The sequence below is a fragment of the Narcine bancroftii genome, chromosome 7 (assembly GCF_036971445.1).
Source record: "Narcine bancroftii isolate sNarBan1 chromosome 7, sNarBan1.hap1, whole genome shotgun sequence".
Classification (NCBI taxonomy): Eukaryota; Metazoa; Chordata; class Chondrichthyes; order Torpediniformes; family Narcinidae; genus Narcine; species Narcine bancroftii.
The window spans coordinates 83846913-83867796 of record NC_091475.1 but is presented as its reverse complement, the minus strand read 5'-3'; the positions used below and the strand labels follow the sequence as shown (position 1 = coordinate 83867796).

The following is a 20884-nucleotide window of genomic DNA, read 5'->3' as shown; positions in this document are numbered from 1 at the left end:
ACTTGCTCTGTTAGTTAACATTTGTGAGTGATCTGGTTGTGGACTCAGCTCTGCTAATGTTCCCATTTCCCAAAAACCCTTCATTCCCCAGCTATTCAAAAATCTTGCTTTGCATTAAATACATTTAATAAGGCAGCATCCCCTATTTCATTGGGCAGAGTTCCACAGATTCACTAGTCTTTGGGCGATGCAGTTCCTCCCCCCTTTATAAAATCTGCTCCCCTGAATTTTGAGGAAATGTCACCCAATTCTAGTCTCATCTGCTGTGGAAACGATTTCCCTGTTTCTATCTTAGCTATACCTTTCATAATTTTATAGGTCTCTTCAAGATCCTTCTCATGCTTCTAAACTCTAATGAATATAGTCCCAAGCTACTGAACTCTCCTTGTAACCTAACCCCCTCATTTCTAGAATCAACCTGGGGAGACTCCTCTGAAGTAAACACAAAAGTTTGCACACACCATGGCTGAAATAAAAACAATCCTAGAGGAACTCAGCTGGTCAAACCGTGTACTTTATGCAGCACAGATAAAGACACATAACCAGCATTTTGGGCTTAAGCCCTTCATCAGAAACTCTTCTGAACCACCTCTGACGCCAGTAGATCTGTTTTCATCTGTAAGTAGACAAGATTTGGACACAGTATGCCAGGTCAGCATCACTAGTGAGTGCCCTGTGCAGAATCTCCTTGATCTTAATGTAATTTAACAATGAAGGTCAAGATCCTATTTGCCTTCTTGAAGCCTGTGGAAAGTAACAGAGAAAAAACCTTCCAATCTTTGATTTTCCTTCTCCATCCGAAGCAAAAGGATCTGCTGGCAGATGGCTTTTCTCCACATGTTTCGAAGGTCCTCTGAAGAATGCTTTCTCTTTTCTCCATTGGGCATGTCATCAGCTATCAACAGAGAGGCCAAGGGGTCCTCCTCAACAGCCGGCGCAAGCGGAGAAAGAGGAGGCAACTCAATTCCTTCAAGGTGATCTAGGGAGAAGGAAAAGCCAATCGTAGGTCAAGCATCCAGGTTGAGGGAATGACAGCAGAGACTTGTGTCCTTAGCCACTGAGTCTAATGCAGTTAATGTGAGAGGCCCTTTGTCATGCTCATTTAATCCAAGTGGAATTTACCCAGTAAGGGTCTCTATCCTAAGTAAATTTTTGCACAAGACACACAAAGGTCCTCAAAGGCAAAGCGAGAGGAGTTCCTGCCCCACCAATCCATTGACTCAGGATCATCCTTTACTTGTGTTGAGCTTGCATGTTCTCTAAGTGCCTGTGAGGTTTTCCTCTGGCCATTCCCATTTCCTCCCACACCCCATAAATGTACAGGTCTTAGGTACTCTAAATTGCCCCTAGTCTGCTGATTGAAATGTGGTGACAATATATTTCAGGGAAAATTGATGATGGAATGGGAGCTTTGAGAGATGGCATAAACCCAATGATCTGAATGGCCCCCTCTAGGCCATATGGAGAATCAAGCAAGATCATTCCCTTCGTCAATATTCTATCGTTTTACTTGCAGAGTGACAGCATCCCAATTATTATATACAATTCCCATTGCAACGTGTTAGAAAAGAAATGAAGGGTGTGAAAAACTTTGTTTGGAATGACTCAAGATTTGAGGAAATGGGGTCATCTTCCTTGGAGCAACAGGTCAAGAAAATATTGGATTGAGTTAGAAAGTGTCAAGATCAGTTTGGAGAGTGGAACAAAAAAAAACAGATGCTGGAGGAACTCGGCAGGTCAGGCAGCATCTATGGAGATGAAAGACGTTTGTCGATGTTTCAGGTTGAGACCCTGCAAAAGGGCGGAGAGGGAAGAGAAGATTGCCAGATTACAACAGTGGGAAAGATGGGTATGACAGAGGCTGGTAGGCGATAGGTGGAACCAAACGATGGGCAGTTGGACCCAAGTGGGGAAGGGGAGGAACAGCAGAGGTGAAAAAGAAGAAGAAACCGAGGTGGGCAGATGAATGTGCACAGGAGAATGCCAGATGTGTGGCTTACCTGAAATTTAAAAATTGAATGCTCATTCCTTTGAATAAAAGTAGGGATCCCTTCCCAACACACAGAGTTTAAGTTCAAGGTTATTGTCACATATACCAAGGTGTAGTAGCTAAGTTTGTTTTGTGACTAGTCCAGCTAGACATCCTACGTGTACCGCAACAAATAAAACCCAGCGGAGAAGTGCAGTTAGTTACGAATTTCTCTTGTAATGACAGGAAAATGCAACAGATTTCATCCTCGCCACCAGTGGAAATTCAGTGAATAACTATCCCTATGACAACTAAAGCTCAATGATTAGCCTGGCTCACTCATTTCCTTCAGGGGGAGTCTGCCCTTCTTACACATTCTGGTATTTGTGTTACTCCAATCAAACCAGTTGACTTTAAATGCCCTATGAAATGATCTACCAAGCCACTCAATTTGAGTTCAATTAGGGATGATTAAGAAACAATAATGCCCAGTCCTGATAAATGCATCCCATATTCTATTTCTGAATGATTCTGATCTTACCCTGAACTTTAACTCTGTGTTTCCAACTTCACATTTTTAAATGCTCACTCTTGTTTTTAAATCTCATCCACAATTTTATTCATTCCATCACTGGCTTCAAGCTCTCAACATCCCAAATCCTTCTCTAACCTTTTCTACCTCACTCATCCTGTTTCAGTTCACTCTGTATTTCTATCTATGGAGCTCACTGCCTGAAGTCTCGTCGGTGAACCAAACACCAACTGTTCCTGCTTTAAGGTGCAAGTGTAGTCTTGCTGCTAAGCAGAGTCACTGTCTCAGTGCAAGAGACACGGCTCAATCCTGACCTCAGATGAAGTGTGTGTGTGTGTGTGTGTGTGTGTGTGTGTGTGTGTGTGTGTGTGTGTGTGTGTGTGTGTGTGTGTGTGTGTGTGTGTGTGTGTGGAGTCTGCATGCTCTCCCTGTGACTGCATGGGCTTCAATCCCACAACCCAAAAGTGACTGGTTGGTAAATTGGTCGCTGTAAATGACCTCTTGTGTGCAGGTAAGTGACAGAATCTGGGGAGTAGATGAGAATGCAGAGTGTTTAAAAGATGGAATTAATTTAGGGTGAATATATATATATATATATATATATATATATATTTGATGATCAGAATGGGTTTAGTGGGCCAAATGTTCTGTGTTATATCCCTCTACAACTTGGTATAATTATTATTAAACTGCTGTGGTAAACACTATACCTTCCAATGTTCCTTTCTGTTGCATGGCAGCTGGTGACTTGTTCATAGGTGAGGCAACACGCAGGAAGATACGCTGGCGCCAGGATATTCGACGTGGAGTGAGCACAGCTGCTGTCCCACTCAATGAGTCGGTGCTGTATCCAGAGAAGGCCCTTCTCCTGCCATCACCATCACTAAAGCATAAAAGGGAGAGAGAATACTCAGATCATGGGACATAGCTCAAGAGTGTTGAGCTGTTAGCTTCTCCAGCGTTGACAGCTAATGGGTACAGAAGTCACACAATGTGCTGCATTAGAAGTTTTAGTAGAGACTGATAGTGCTTGTGTGACATTATGGAGCAGATGAGGATACATGTTTATCCATAGACCTGAGGGGAAGAAGCTGTGTGAACACAGAAATTAGTGTTGCAAAGGATCATCAACAGAACATGAAAGAACAACCAATGTGCACTTTTGTTAGGATGATGTGCAATAAAGGTTAATAGACTGGTCCTATAAATTCATTCTTTCCAGCTCAATGTCAGGTTACAGTGATTTGCAGCCCTACCCCTGCAACCTGATCCACCTACAGAAATCATCCAAGTGGCTAAGTACACATAGTCATGACTCAATATTATGTTCAAGAGCTGAGTGCACATCAAAAATCTGGCAAGGAAGTTTTCCACGTAATTTGCAGAGTATTTGGAAGTATGCAGCCTTGTAACTTGCCTACAGTCAAAGTGGAATAGAACACTTCCTCACATATCACTGAGATGAGTCATGGCTATGTTATCTGACTATTTGCAAACCATTCCCTGGTTTTCAAGATTGAACCACAGAGCCTTTAGAGAACTATTGATGGTAAATAAATGCAAATTTTTGAGATTGCCCCTCTCCCATGAAGTTTACCATGTTTTACATCATGGTTCCACTATTTATATGACAAGGACAGTCTCTCAATGGTTAGTTAAGGTTGCATTAGTCAGAGCATTTAATACTTCATGTCATGCTCCAACACTAGTCAGACCTCAGCTGGGAGTATTGAGTGCATTGGTGGCACATGAGAAAAGGGGTTGCATAGTTTTTCAAAAAAATAAACAGTAGCTCCAGGATCAAGTGAATGATCAGAACAGATGGGTGGGCCCCAGAGTTAATTTTCTCATACAAGTCACTTGTTGCTCTGTGCAAAGTGGACAGCTCAGCACCACATGGAGAAGATTTTTTTTTGCACCATCACAATGCGCTAATCAGCTCTGTCCCTTGGGCCCTGGATCCTCTGCCTGGATTTCAAAATCCAACCCTTGGCCTCTGAATTCACTACTTGGAGACAAGTGCCAAATGCAGCAGATCATGGGGCTGCTACCAAAATGGTTTGCATTACAATAGCAATGGGTGGCAGCACAGTGGCACAGCTGGTAGCGATGGAGCCTCACTGCTCCAGAAGCCCTGGTGTGGTGTGGTGTTTATATGTTCTCCCTATTACATTGTGGGTTTCATCATGTGGGCTGGTAGGCTAATTGGACACTTCAAATCATTCTCAGTGTGTCGTTGAGTGGTGTTATCTGGGAAGAGGGAAATGTGGGGAGAAAAATAAAATTAATGTAGGATTAGTATAAATGGGTGATTGATGGTTGTGTGGGCTGAAGAGCCTGTTTCCAGGATGTAACTCTTTGATTCCATCATTCTATAACAGCAGTTGAGATCTGAAAACGAGAATGGATCTTCACCTCAGCCAGCTATATCATAGCACCATACTGCAAGGGGACCTTTCTCTCACTGTGATCATCTGCTTGCTATTTTAAAGGTGTTGTCTCACTGCCTTGGGAATATAAAATCACGATGAATTAATTTCCAAGTGATCCACCTCAAGTTGCAATTAGCTTCTGAGCATTCATTGTAGTTTCTCTTCCAGCTGCAAGGAAATGACAAGCCAGCTCAGAGACTTGTCCCCAGGCACAGTTTTGTTTTAGGTTCAGCATGCAGAGCTCTGATATCTTCAGCGCCCCTTAGTCAAAAACTTCGACCAATATCCCTAAAAAACACACCGACTGAGTGCATCCAAAGTTATGAGAGGGTAAAGATTCAAACATCCTGACAGAAGGGGGGAAAAAAATGAATCATGTTAACTGGCAAGAGAAGGCTTCATCAACAGAGTCTGCAGAGGGAAATCCATGGTACTATTTGGCAAGAGGTGTCAAAAACGAGTATTGATTTTATTGCATTTCCTGTAATATATTTTCTGATTTTTTAAAAATTTCTTTAAAAATGAAAGCACATGACTAACACTTTCCAAACTGCATGAATACATAGTAAAGCTCTATTGTTTAAACAGGAAACATGAATAACATTGATCCTTTGTTAGAGTATGCACCAGCTTAATGACACTAAGAAACACAAGCGCTGATTGTTCGGTATTTCCTGCGTACATTTTTGATATAATAAAGTCTGTCAAGGACTGTAGATGTTGTTTGAGCAGCTGTGGAACAGTAGACTCTGTGATCTAAAGGATGTTCCCAGTGACACAAACTGAGAAAAACATCAACAACCATTGAAGGGTCATTAACTCGGTGAAATGAGCTCTTTGGCTTGGGAGATGTCTGCAAGGAGGCAGGAGTCTGTGTTGGGGTACGGGCTAAAGCTCAGTGGACCCATTGCAAAGGATCTGTGGGGAAGGACCACAATCTAGAGGTCTGCCACCACTGGTCACAGAGGGACTGAGCCCTGTGTAAAAGCATCACAACAACTTCATGGGTGTATTGTTCAAAGAGGAAACAAAGGTGTTGGGATTGATGGTACAATGCACATGGGAAGTACATGCACTGATTCTATTCATTGTAAAATGTGAATAAAAAGTACATTTTGGGGAAAAGAATGAGCCATTTTCCTTCAATTTTTAACAGTAGACTGTTAAGCAATGGGGAAATATAATCTCTATGAGAACCTAACAGTCTACTGTTCCATAGCTGCTCAAACAATGGTCTCTGCAGTTCCTCATAGACTTTATCAAAAATGTTCACAGGAAATACCAAGCAATCAGTGCTTGTATTTTTTAGTATCATTAAGCTGGTACGTACTCTCACAAAAGATCAATGGTTGTGGCTCCTCATGGAGGATGCCTTTCCTTCCACCTGTGACATGATATTATCTGTTGTTTTGGCCTCAGAGACCATACCCACTGCTTTCGGGAAGAGACAACAAATGGCTACTTTATCACGAGTCAATTTGAAGTTCAGTCACAACTCTGTTCCAGATGGTTTCTCACCAGAGAAACAAGAGGAGGCCATGCAGCCCATCTTTTCCTGTCTATGTACCATCACAGATATTTCTAAAGACTGTAAGGTAAAACATCATGAGATGGGAATGTGTAAGGAGTTACCCTGTACAGGGCTGTAACAAGATGTGAATGCATCCTTGTACTTACAAGATAAGAGAGACATTGATGGATTGAGAGGCAGGAAGCTAGCAGGGAAAGGATAGCAACAGTTTTAGTCATTGGACAAGTAATGATATGATGATGTTCTAAGCACGTATCCAAGGGTATAAAAAATCACCATTTTGCTGATAACGGCAGAATGCATTCTCCGACTAACATGGTTAGTTGCAAGTGTTACAATCCGGTAATAAAGAACAAAGAACCCTGATTTCGACTCAGTCTGGTGTTTGTCTCACTCATTCATGAACAAAGCAGACCTAACAAGACGTACACAATATCAAGCCCATAAAACAAAGATATGCAACTTTTGGCCCATCGAATCCCTGCTTACAATCCAGCATTCTTTTTGCACATTTTATTCTTCCACCTATCCTATCCTTGATTCAACCACTCCCATGTCTGGTCTTACCTAAATCACAAACCGTATGCAGCTCATCTTCAAGCTATGGGTAAACCAAGAGGTGGCCACATTCAGCCTAAAGTGCTGTAGCTAGTAGAGCTGCTGCCTCACAGCGAAAGAGACCCAGGTTCAATCCTATGTGGAGTTCATAGGATCTCGTGACTGCATTCTTCAGATCCATCGAACTACCCAAAGGCATTCTGGTTGGTAGGTCAATAGGCCATTGTTAATCCCTCCCAGCAGGTGGGTGAATGGTAGAAGTGATGAGAATGTGGAGAGAATTTAATAAAAGGATTTATATGGAATTAGCATAAATAGGTGGCTGAACAGCACATTTCTCTGCTGGATCACTTTACAACTCTCATCGCAATCAATCTCAGTTAATTAATCATTATCTCTGCTCACTATGTTGGTTGTTCTTGAGTGGCTAATAATCAGGGCTATAGGAATGTCTGAGTGGCAATTCTATCGTTTCTCGTCAACCAGTGAACTCACCATCGTTGTCCCTCTCTTGGGTCTCAGTGAAGAGTTACACTATATCCCAGTTTCCTGTCTGCATCACCGAACCTTCCCCATCATTATCTAACTACCTATTAAAATTATAAATGCATTCAGGTCTCACAGCTTGCTCAGCTGGAACTTTCCAGATTGCTGAAGACTTGGACGAAGATAAAATCTCTTCATCTCCCCCTAGAACTATTTTAAATTGATTACTGTTATATCAAAACCATCTCCTCCATCCCTATCTTGTTGCAAAGATCTGAAATTTCTGCTAAGAGTCTTTCCATTCTATTCTATTCCAAAGTTCAATGACCTAAATTTTACCCAAACATGTTCTCTAAATGTGATAAGTGAGCAATTCAGGAAGGTTCTTTATATCTTATGTTCTGGCTAGGTCCCTCACTGTAACTACAGGAAAAGAGGTATTTAGTATACTGTTACGAGTCCAGAGGTCCCCAAAACCCAGCAGCAATAGATATGCACCAGGACAAAGGGTTAGTTAAACAAAAGTTGCTTTTAATTATCTTTGAACATGAAAATAGAATCAAACTTTAACTTATCTCTATTGGCTCACTTAACCCCCTTCTAATTCTAAGTGCACATGTGTGCAATGTGTGTGTAAGTTCAGCAAAGTTCTTTGGATCACAGTCCAATCTCACTGGTTGCAGTCAATTCTTGTACTGTGCACAGAAGTTAACATTAATAAAGTTCACTAGGCTTTAGTGCTTAACAGGTCATTGGTTACCACTCAGAAAGGTTCTTGTTGGTTTTCAGCGAGAGTTTTTCTTGTTTCAGGTCACCACAGAGTTCCTTTCTGTTTCTCCTATTCCAAAGGAAACACCAGACAGTCAGTCCTCTCTTTTGACCTGGCCGTCTTCCAAAGCTTGCCAGCTTGTCCCTCTGGAATAGATGTCTATGGCTCTCCTCTCTCTCTCTCCCTCCCTCCTCTCTGAGAGCAAACCTGCTATTTTTCTGCTCTCTGCCTGCAAAGATCAGATGACCTTCCAGACAATAAGTTCTGTTTTCCAAGCTGCTGCTGCCTGTTGTTACATTTGTTGCCTTTTTCAAATAACAGTCCATCATGAGTCTGAGCACTTGCAAAACCTCCGGCAAAAGTTGTGTTTTAAAGTTTTTTTTGTGAGCCCTCCTCTAACAAACCTTTCCCAATTTATCTCCCAGACACCTCTATATATTGTGTCACATACACTATCTTTAATTCTTGATATAACGCTTTCTCCAAGCCCTTTTATTGCTATTTTTTGGAAAGGGTGGACCAATGGACAATGTTGACTCCATCTTAATCTCATGTAGTTGCTTTTGCTTCCCCGCTGCTAGAAGCCTCATCTTGCAGTGGTGGAGAGGTTGTCCCTCCCACACAGACACGATGGTCATCAGATTTGATGGCATCTTCTCTCTCTCTCCATAGAAAATGATGTGCTTAACTACTAAAACTAGTTTTTTTTTCTCTCTGGGGTTCTTTTTTCAATTATTTTCAAAATTTATTGATCAATTATTTTTGCTTTTTAAAAAAAAATCAAAAATCTTTTCTTTTCCTTCATTTCTTGAACTATTAGTAGTTCAAAGCCTGGCTTTGATTGTAATTGCTCTGATAATAGGTTGGGGGTTTGAAATTATATTTGTTATAGGTTTTTCTTTTCCTTTTTTGTTGACAACATGGATCATACATGTCTTGTTTACTGTTGTTCACTATCTGTCATTTTCATTTATTTTTACCTGAACTTTGTGTCATATGTATCTGATATTTTTTTCTCAAATGCCAATGAAAAGATTGAAAAAGAAAGTCTTTCCCAGGATCTCCTGATGGCCTTGAAGCATCTGATCAGATGAATAGGGACCTCGAGAAACGAGGGGTGAAGATGGAGCTACTTTTTTCCCCAGAAGCGTCCTCACCATTTACGTCCAAAGAGAAGACCCCAAGAAGATAGGAGCGGGATGGTCAAGCCTGCCTGTCATTCACTATGAAATCAGCTGATCCAGTGACTCAGATGAGGTGTTGGAGCTTTATTGCTCTGATCACTGAATGATCCCGGTAACAACACTCCCTGATCATGCTTGTTTCAAACTGAGAATCGCTTGCTGCTTTAGTTAAGTGAGGGGGAGGGGAGAAACGGGCTCTGTATGTTATACATAAGTATTTAAAGAAAGTGTATTGTCTGAATCTATACGAGTCTTTGAAAAATCAATAATAAATACTCAAAGAAAAGTAAGAGCTGGCTTGCCTGGATGACAAAGTTTTTCTCAGTACGCTTGAGAATGTCATCTTAAATGCAATAAGCAATTCAATTCAATTTCCTTCAAACCAGCTGTGGAAGTACAAACTCGGTCTGCGGGGCAAACAACAGAAGGAGTTACCTTTAAGAGAGAAGCATGCCCAGGCAGCTGGTGGCTGCTCCGAAACACCAAGGCACCCTGACACTTGCCAAACTGAGCTGGACGCAGAGCCATGGAAATCGGCTACTTTAGTTGTGAAGCACATTTTAGGTCAGTGACAGCAATGACAAGACCACTGCACTCTGAAGGCTTGGGGTTGCAGTCCCCATCTGCTCATTGCTTGAAATAAATCATTTCACCACGATTCAGAACAAGCCGTAACTTGTAGCACTCTTCAACATTCCTTCGTACTTACATCCTGAATGTTCAGCCATCTCAGCACGCAAACTGAGAGATTAATCCTCTCCAAAGTCAACAGTCCCCTTCATCCACAGCCATGCAGTTAACTGAAACCAGAGCACCTCACTTTCATGGTGTGTTTCTCATAGAATAGACCAAGGAGGGACTGCGCGTGATCACAAACCAAGTAAGATCTGATTCCAAGCCAAGTAAGGAGGAAGAGTCAGAAAGTTATCCAGCATGGAGACAGGTCTCTCAGCCCAACTTGCCCATACCAACTGTTGCCCATCTGAGGTAGCCCTGTTTGGTCCATGTCCCTTTAAATATCATGACTGTACAGCTTGTACCACTTCCCCTGGCAGCTTGTTCGATATATGCACCATTCTCTGTGTGAAAAAGGTGCCACCCATGTTCCTTTCAACTCTCTCTCTTCTCACATTAAAGCTGTAGTCTCTAGTTTTAGACTCTCCACCTGGGAAAAAGATTGATCTTTTCTGTTATCCATGCCCTTATGATTTTATATACATCTTTAAGGTCAACCCTAAGACTCCACCAGTCCAGAAAAAAAAAGTCCTTGCCTAGCCAATTCTCCTTATAACTCAAGCCCTCCAGTCCCTTTAATATCCTCATGAATCTTTCTTGCACCCTTTCAAGCTTAATGCTATGCTACCTAAATCAGTGTGACCAAAACTACACACAATACTCCAAAGTGGCCATGTACAGTTGTAGCATCAAGTCTCAACTTCTGTGCCCAATACCCTGACAACTGAAGCAAACATAGCAAATGCCTTTATTCTCACGCTATCTACCTGTGCCGTGGAGATGAAGTGCTTCCACAGGTTGGTTATGGAGAAAATCAATTCCTATTTTAAGGAAGGGGCCATGGAACTTTTCATGAAGGTTCTAACCCTCTCCACCTCCTTCCCATTGTGGGAATATAGGAATCCATATTTCAGAAGACCTCTCCTGGAGCCAGCGCATCGATGCACCCTAACGCCTCCACTTCCTCAGGAGCCTGAAGAGATAGGGCACTTCATTGGATAGTATCAAACTTCTACAAATGCTCTATGGGGAGTATACTGGCTATTTGCATCAGAGCCTGGTTTGGGAATTCGACTCCCCCAGGATCACACAAGGGTGCAGAAGGAATTAAACCTAGCCAGCTCCATCAGAAGTTCAAGTTTATTATCATCGGACTGTATAAATACAATCAAAACAATATTTCTCCAGACTACAGTGCCCACACAGAGGCACACAATGAACAGTACATAATAATCACAAATATACACACAGGTACAATTTAAAGTAAATGTATATAAATATTTTAGAATCATTTACTCAGTTACAGACCACTCATCAATTTCCCAGCCTGCAGAAGGAAAACTATTTCCCAGTCTGGCAGTCCTGATTTTGATGCTCCTGTACCACAGGCTAGAGCCCACAAGCTCCAACCTCCCATCCATTGCAGACACCTGAATGAGGTGCTGGTCCGAGAAGGCAGTCAACATTATAAAAGACTCCCACCACTCTGGTCACAACCTCTTCTCAATGCTACCTTCAGCTAGAAGGTGGAGAAGGCCAGTGGTGCATCTAGGTAAAATAGCACCTATGGTAAGCACCAAAATTGTGCCACCCATTAAGAAATGGCACACAAAGCCGACTGCTGGGCAGTTTTCACGCACAATTGGGCTAATTGTGTATTTGTTCCTGTTCCCTAAATCAGCACTGTTCCTCACAGCCAGGTTCATTGTAACAGGGTTAGAAGTGGGATGGGCAAAAGGTTTTATTTAAACAGGGAGAAGCGGTCTCCCTCGCTCTCTTCCCTGCCTCTGTTTAAATCCTCTGCGCCTGCCATTTGATTAGACCCATTTGCTTTGTTCGAGAAACCAGTGTGTTGAATATACAGTATATTGACGTGCAGCCACTCCAGAGCCGGTGACAGGAGCGTGCTGTTCAGAGAACTGCAAACACTGAACTGCTGGTAACTACCGTCACACTGGTGGTGATTGAACATCGCCCCACCCGCACCGAAGGCCGGACCGAACTGGCCTGACTGAGAAGCCGAGAAGGGCAGCCTGTACTTGAACTTTCTCATCCTGGAATAATTCTACCTGGCTTCAGTGGGGAACAGAACATGGACATGGGGGTGGGGTTGGAATGACCTCCTGAATTCTCACTGCTGCAATTCCCCGCTTACTTCAATGAAAACTCCAACTCTCCCGGTGAAGATAAACATTGGGCAAGTCAGGTGCAGGTGTTTTTTCCCTGCTCAACTCACAAAATCTCCACCCTTGCACTTTACGGGATTCAAGCATAAACATTGCTACCACTTCAGGGTGAAATAAAATCTTACCTGCGATTGTTCAGAGGGTCACTGGCACCCCCCTCTAAGGTCTTGTTCGCCTAATGATAGCGCTGGCCCCACGTGCAGTCCTACCGGAGCACTGCTCCAGCACCTCACCGGACTGCTCCGGGCCAGCATCTTGTCAGGCTGCTTTGGGGCCACTCCAGTATCTCATTCAATGTGGGTCAACGGGCAAAATGGCCATCTTCCTTACCCTTAATCCACCATGCAGCTGGAACTGCTCTGCATTTCCCTGACACTGGCAGAACAGTTCCAGCTGCATGGAGGATTGTGGGTATGGAAGATGGCCAATTTTTCCCATTGAGCGAGGTGCTAGAGCGGCCCTGAAGCTGCCCAACGAGATGCCAGTCCAGAGTGGCCCAGTGAAATGCAGGAGCAGAGCTCCAGGATGCTCAAGTGAGCCCTAGCAGCAGTGCACCCCTGGGATGGAGATTCATGGTTGGGCTATGGACTCTGATACTGGGCAGGTGTGGCGAGGACAGTGGTGACCCTCCCCCTGCAAGCGGCGCCCAGGGCATGTGTCCTAGATACACCCATGGAGATGCCTGAAAACCAGCTCCTCGAGGATCAAGAACAGTTCTTTTTCCCAATAGTTACCAGATCCTTGAACCTCGACGTACACTAATCAAGGATTGTCTGCACTATTGCAAGTCCCTTTGCTTTTGCATTCGAATTACTGTGAATATTTATTATCTATTGTATTGTATTATGCATTGTTCCTTTTAATTTAATTCAATTAGTTTACTATTATAATTTTTCTTTACAAGAATGCGATTGGCTGCAATAAATAAGAACTTTGCCACATTGTATAACATCGCTGACAATAAACTCATTATCATCAACACCACTTGCAAGGAATTATGTCCCTAGTTGTAGAGCACGACCATTTACTGTGTTGGTCCTGTTGGTTTAATTTACCAAAATGCCACACATCTCACTTATCTGAATTAAATTCATATATAGGACAGATAAGCAAAAACAGTTCTAGATTTAGAAGGCCTGATTGGGTGTCAAAATGGTGTGGCTGGTGTAGCTCCTGCCTCATGGCTCCAGTGGCCAACATTCAATCCTGATCTCTGGTGCTGCGTGTGCGGAATTTCCTCGCTGACTGCATGGGTTTCCTCCATATGTTCTCTCAGAAATGTGTCAGTTAGAAAGTTAGCTGGCCGATGTAAGTTGCCCCTGGTGTGTAGAGGAGCGATAGGATCTGGGGTTTTCGGGGAATGCGGGGAGAGTGGGATGAATGTAAACAGGGGTCTTGATCATTGTGTGGCCGAAAGCCCCGTTTCCACGCTTTATGTCTCTACGATGCCATGAGGAGGCTCGGGGAAGGAGTGCTGGAGCTCAGGATACATGGCAGCTGAAGCCCTACAGTCTCAAATGATGGAGAAACAGTGACAAAGTCAAGCTCAAGGCTGGGCCGAAGGGAATGCTGCGGTCAGAGAACAGAGATGAGGTGAGGCAGGTCAATAGAAGGGAACAACAATTGGGACTGAGAGGCCATAGAGCCATAGTGTCTCAGCTACCCTCCCACCTGTATCCACCTATTATCTTTTACTTGTTAGATGGTTTTTCTCCCTCTTCCCCTCCCCATCCCACCTTTTCATTCAGGGCATCTGCCTGATTTTCAGCATTCCTGAGGAAGGTCTCGAGCCTGAAATTTCGACTGTCTTTCAGCATGACCTGCTGAACAACTTCAGCACTTCTGTGTACTGCACTAGAGCTCAGAACCTACAGGCTTTCTTCCTTACCAACTCTAATTAGTCCATTGACATTGACATTGACTTAGATCAGAGACTGATCCGATCTTAGATCGGACCATTGGACTGCAGACAATCCCCAAGTTAGAAAAGGATTGTGTTTGTGGAAAGCACTTGGTTTAGCAAAGACAAAGTGCATTGTGCATAGTTCAGCACAATTTGCACTTTCTCAAGAGAGTGACAACGACAAATAACTTTGTAAATAGATGATACGTACTTTAAGAGGTATTGGTGTTATTGCAAAGTTTGTGAACACTCATAAATCATGGAATACTTTGTTGAACTGTTTGGCCAACAATAATTCATTTAAGATTGAGAAAAGGAGAAATTCCTCTATGTAAAAGAACAGAGAAACAGGATTAACCACATCTTTACTGAACGGCAGAACAGGCTTGGGGCCTGCGCATTCCAATCCTGTTTCTGTTCCTTCTGTTTCTTTATGAAAAAATACAACTACTGCAGCCCAGGGTACACGTGTTCCAAGATTCTGCTCAATGACATGCAGCCTTCCCTTTCCCCTCCCACCATCCATTGCCAGGATCAGCGAAGGATGCTCTGGTAGTTAAGAAAATAGCAGCTTGATGCACATGCATGCAATGGAAGATTCACAGTAACAGTGGAAGCAGAAAATAGGAACTAACACAGACTTTGGAAGTGTCAACAGTTGACTTGGCAGTATGAGCTTTCGAAAGCAAGATCAGGTCAATGACACAATGCTAGGCTAATACAGGCCCCATGAATCACAATATCACCAGTCATTGTTCAGTAACTCCATCTGAAATGATTTGACCTTAGTTAAATCAAATGGAACTGCAAAGCTGGTGGAATTGGTGTGTGACATGGAGAAAATAAATTGCTGTCCTCATGTTCTGACAGCCACAATGGACCGGCCATAAGACAGCGCTGATGTGGCTACATGCCAAGCCTGCCATGGTGCCTGACAGGAGTAATCCCTACCATCTGCTGCAGTTGTTTTCTTTTGCAAGTCCTTGATGTGTACAAAGAACATGCGATATTCTGCCATGATAAAATTATGTTGCATGAGTGAGAATACTGTCAGCACACTGGTAATAACTTGCCTTTCCAAGTGCTGGCAGAGAATGATGTATCTGCTTTAATGTAGATGAAGCCATTCAATTAACAAAAACAGAAACAGGCCCTTTGTCCAAACTCGTCCATACCAACCAAGATCCCTACCTATGCAAATCACATGTGTGTATTTTGCCCATATCCTTCTCGACCTTTTCTAGCGATAAACCTATCCAAATATCTTTTATATTTCATAATTTTACCTGCCTCTATGAATGCTGTCTCTATTTTTGCCTAGAATCTCCACTTTGCCCAGGAGATGGGCAACAACCTGTCACCCAATGTTACCAAACCCAAGGAGCTGACAGAAGACTTTAAGAAGGGACAACCAGATGTGTCAGATCCAGTGATCACTGGAGGAATCAGGGCTGGAGAGAGTGAGCAAATTTAAATTCCTGGGAGGCACTATCTCAGAGGGCCTTTCCTGGACCCAACATACAGCCATCGTGAAGAAAGCACGTCAGCGTCTCTATTTCCTCAGGAGTTTGCGGAGGTTTTGAATGACATCAGAAACCTTGGCAAACTTCTACAGATGTATAGTGGAAACTGTGCAGACCAGGTGCATCACAGCCTGGTATGTGTGCACCAATAACTCTAAGCAGAAAGTCTTGAAAAAGGTAGTGGACACAACCCAGTACATCACAGGCAAAACTCTTTCCATCATCAATAAAATCTACAGGGAGCATTGCAGATGGAGAGCTGCAGCAATTATCAAGGATCTGCACTCCTCAGGACATGCTTTGTTCTTGCAGCTGCGATCAGGAAAGAGGTATAGATGGAACAGTTGCTACCCTTCCATCATCAGATTCCTAAACAACAAGACTCAAACAGAGACTCATTTAAGAACTCTTACTTTATTTTGAAATTTTGGCATCCGTACACCCAAATAATGGGATTAAATATGTAATGATATCCTTTCTATGCCTAGACCTGTGAGAGTCTCCTCTTGAGTGCTTCTGAAGAATTTGTAGATATGTATATAAAGAGTGAGGGGGTTATAGGGTGAGGGTAAAAACCATTATGTATGTACCTTTATTCAGTTTCTTTTAACAATCTGTACTATTACATTGATTATGAATATTACATGTATGAAATTTAAAATAAAATATTCAAAAAATAACTCTAACTTTGCACATTTATTATGAAATATTTTTTCTGTATTGAATAGTCAATTCGTTTACATTTCTCATTTTTCTAAAGATACCTTTCATCTTGAATACAGTTTACAGTTACAAACCAGAAATATTGCCTCGCCCGCTGAAAAATGAATCACAGGGTTGCATGTGACGTCATGTATGTATTCTGACAATAAATTTGAACATTTCCACTGGCACTTCACTCTGTATGGAAAAACTTGCCACCCAGATGCCTTCTTAATCTTTCCCCTATTAAATCTCTGCCTTATGGTTTTAGACTGGAAAAATACTGCGACTATCTACCCTATCTATGGCGCTCGTAATTTTTTTTAAACGTCTGAAAGTTTACCTTCAGCCTCCTTTACTCTGGGGATAAAAGACCCAGCCTATCCAGTTTCTCCTATAACTCATGCCCACCAATTCCAAGCAACATTCCAGTGACTCTTTTCTGCACCTTCTTGTGCCTAATGACATCCTTCCAAAAACAAGGCAACTAGAACTGCATATGAGCTGCATGCACATATGAAGTTCCCACTCATATCAATCCCTGTGAAGGCAAGAAGTGCTACGCTTCCTCATCAATATTCAGAGTTCCAAAAATTCCATCCAAATGAAGCAACAATTCACTTGTGATTCTGTAGTGTTCGTGACTACACCTCCTCAACGTTGAGGAGGCTGGACGCTGCAACAGCAAGGACCTCCAAGTTGCCAATCATTTTAATTCTAAACCCCACTGGCACACTGACATATCTGACCCTGGCCTTCCAAACCAAGGCCACCTGCAAATTGAAGGAACAACATATTCCATCTTGGCCATCTCCAGCCAGACGGCATCAATATTTATAATCATTAATACCGATGACAAACAATAAAGGACCGTTTGGTGATTCCTGCAGCATAACATTGGTTACAGACCTCCATTCTGAAAAACAACCCTTTACTACTGCCAACGAACCAATTTTGTTTCCCCTTTGCTCCCTCATCCTCGATCTCACGTGTTAGGCCCAAGTCAGCATGGTTTCCTTAAAGGAAAAATCATGCCTGACAAACCTATTACAAATTTTTGAAGAGATCACAAGTTTAAAATAGACAGGGGAGATGGAGTGAATGTTGTGTATTTCGACTTTCAAAAGACAAGGAGCCACACATAAGGCTGCTAAACAAGATGAGATCCCTTGGAATTACAGGAAGGATTCTAGCATGGATAGAGCATTGGGTGGTCAGCAGGAAACAGAATAGGAATAAAGGGATCCTATTCTGGTTGGCTATCAGTTACAGGTATATTCAGCAGGGTCGGTAGTGGGGCCACTTCTTTTTAAGTTGTATATAAATTATTTGGAGTATGGAATAGACGATTGTGTGGCTAGATTTGCAGATGATACCAAAATAGGTGGTAGGGTGGGTGGTGCTGAGGATACAGAAAGGCTGCGGAGAGATGCAGAGCAGAACGTTTAGTGGAGCGGTTAGCGCAACACTATTACAGCACCAAAAATTGGGATTAGGGTTAGAATCCCACGCTGTCTGTAAGGAGTTTGTATGTTCTCCCCGTGACTGGGTAGGTTTTCCATGATGGCCCTTGTTTCCTCCCACTGTTCAAAAAATGTAGTTGGGTGGGGGGGGGGGGGGGGCGGTAGGTCAATCGGATGTGATTGGGCAGCATGGGTTCGTGGGCCAAAAGGGCCTGTTACCATGCTGTATGCCTAAATTAAAAATTTTTAATTTGTAGAGAAAATAAGACAACCAGTCTATTATTTAGATGGGGGAAAAAATTCAAAATTCAGAGGTGCAAAAGGATTTGGGAATCCTCATGCTGCATTCCCTTAGTCAAGTTGAGTTGGTGGTTAAGTAGTTGAATGTAATGTTGGCATTCATATCTAGTGGAATAGCATGCAAGAGCAGGGATGTAAGGGTGAGGCTCTAGGGCACTGGTGAGACCTCACTTGGTGTACTGTGTACAGTTCTGGGCACCTATTTGAGAAGAGACGTGCTGCCGGTGGAGAGGGTTCGGAGATTTCCTCGAATTATACCAAGAATGAAAAGATTAGTATTTGAGGAATATTTGTCAGCCCTAGACTATACTCGTTGAAGTACAGAAGGATGGTGGGTGGGACTCAGAGAAAAATTTTGAATGCTAAAAAAAATGGACATAATAGATATGCCAAGAATGTTTTACATGGTAAGGGATTCTAGGACAAGAGGGAATCTATCTTTGGCTTGGCTTCGCGGACGAAGATTTATGGAGAGGGTAAATGTCCACGTCAGCTGCAGGCTCGTTTGTGGCTGACAAGTCCGATGCGGGACAGGCAGACACGGTTGCAGCAGTTGCAGGGGAAAATTGGTTGGTTGGGGTAAAAAGCTCTGCCTGTAGCTCCCTGGCTTTTTCTTGCAGATCTTCTTCGTAAAGACACAATATTACCCATTCTCCAGTCTTTCAGTTTCTCACCCATGTCTAATGAGGATTCAGGACCTTAGGAATCTCCGTCCTTGCTTCTCACAATGAAATACGATACACCTGGTCAAGCTGCAGGGATTTATCCATGTGTTTCAAGACCACCAATACCTCCTCCGTCAATGTCAATAAGCTTTTAACACACCAAGGATCTCTTTCCTAAATCCATGGTTATCACAGATAAGAAGTATTAATTTAGGATCCATGTTCAACACATAGATTACCACAATAATCCACAAGGAGACCTACGATCCCTTTCTACTTTTTAACACTTAATATAGATAGAATCTTTTAGGATCCTCCTGTATCTTGTCTGTGAGAGAAGTTTCATGCCTTCTCCAAAAACTTTCTGCCTCATATAGCCCTTAGGACTGTGGCATTCCCAGTCACTAATATGGAAACTAAAATCACCTGCTATTATAATCGTATTATTCCTGCATCTAATTCCACATTCGCTAGATATTTGGTCCTTAAATTCAGTTGACTATTGGAGGGTTTATAGTATAATCTCATCAAAGTGATCACCCCATACTTATTTCTAATTTCTATCCAGGCAGTCTCATTGCATGTTCCCCTGGAATATGGTCTGGGATGTTCTCCTTAATTAATATTACAAGTAACTTCCTCCTGCTTATATTCACTTCTGTCACGATATGTCAATGACGTTCCTCATTTCTTAGGTACTTCCTGTACTGTCTGCACGATATAAAGAGGAGAGCCATAGGGTGGATTGGTTCTTCGAGAAATCAGGGTCTCTTTTCCATCTGCAACTCTCAGTTTCGGGGAAAAGAATGAATGCCTAGGTCAACAATGTTTGCCCTTGTTCGAGCATGAGAGGTAAAAACTGCCGCAGTCACGTGAAGTCCAACATTTCTAGCAGTGTCTCTCATGAATGGAGGAGACCTTTGGTGCCTTGAACCCCTACCCCCACCTCATCCAAGTTACAAAACTGTTGGGTGATGTTTATTTCTTTCTCAAGGTCAAGTACTTTTCTTTTTATAACTACAATGACAAATAAACAGGCTGAAATCAAGCAGTGCGTCAGGCTTCTGGAAATAACCAAATTAGGCTTGCCAAACACTTGTCACTAATTCCTTTGGCACTTTGATCTTAAAAATGAGGCAGTATGGTGCTAAGCAGTTAGAATTGGTTAGGTGTCAATAGACACCATTGTGGCCAGAAACCAAGGCTTAATTCCTTTACCCACATGTTTCGTGTCAAGCAGAGACCTTCCTTCCCCCACCCCACCTCCCCCCCCACCACTACATGCGCTTTACCAAGATACAAGATGTCAATCAAATCAGTAAATTGCTTGAAAGCAATTGTTGGACAGTTCTGCAGTCAGCACAGATGGCAGAGGATTAATACAAATAAACCAATGTTTAAAACCAGTGCAGAAGACCCAAGCGCATCCTTCCAGGCCAAGGAACAAGTCATAGGTTGCCCTTACCTAGTGATCCAAACAAAGCTGTCTTTAGTTCCATTTTCCCGCTACCGGCCATCATTTTTCAAAATCTTCCCCTTCCATTCATTTATCCTTTTACTCAGGATGAAAATTCCTCATATCTGAGTTATTTTCCTCCCTCAAATTCTCATTAGCTCTCACTCCTCCACGCAAGGTGACTACCTGCTCTTAATTTTCAATGTCCATTCTAAACCAACATCTAGAGACTCCGCCTCCAAATGGAGAGATAAATCAATGATTCAGGTGACGCAGACCAATGGTTTCACCTTCTTCCTGTTGAGGCAGACTTCCATTCAGTCCCTTCCACTGGTGGAGACCAAGAATTCACTGTGAGTGGACATTCACTGGTTTGCCAAGCCTCAAGATTTCAGTTTACCAGGAGCACTCTTTTGGCAACTTGCAGCTGGTTTCTAACTTCATTGCCCATAGAGTTTCAAGGCTTAAAGAAACCAAGCAACTTAAACTT

General features: G+C 42.7%; 1 protein-coding gene across 7 annotated transcripts in view; it reads right to left on the bottom strand.

Moving 5' to 3' along the window:
* The window catches only part of tbc1d4 (TBC1 domain family, member 4), a 240678-nt gene that overhangs the window by 37924 nt on the left and 181870 nt on the right, over nucleotides 1-20884 (bottom strand). For 5 of the 7 annotated variants that reach the window (XR_011341992.1, XM_069890555.1, XM_069890558.1 and 2 more), the window contains 2 exons: nucleotides 3212-3384; nucleotides 734-979 (listed from right to left, as the gene is read on the bottom strand). Coding sequence is in view for 6 of the 7 variants with exons in the window: in XM_069890555.1 (XP_069746656.1) it covers nucleotides 734-979; nucleotides 3212-3384 (419 nt within the window). In the remaining variant the exon portion in view is untranslated. The remainder of the gene's footprint in view (nucleotides 1-733; nucleotides 980-3211; nucleotides 3385-20884) is intronic. The other 2 variants (XM_069890556.1, XM_069890561.1) reach the window with 1 other exon arrangement.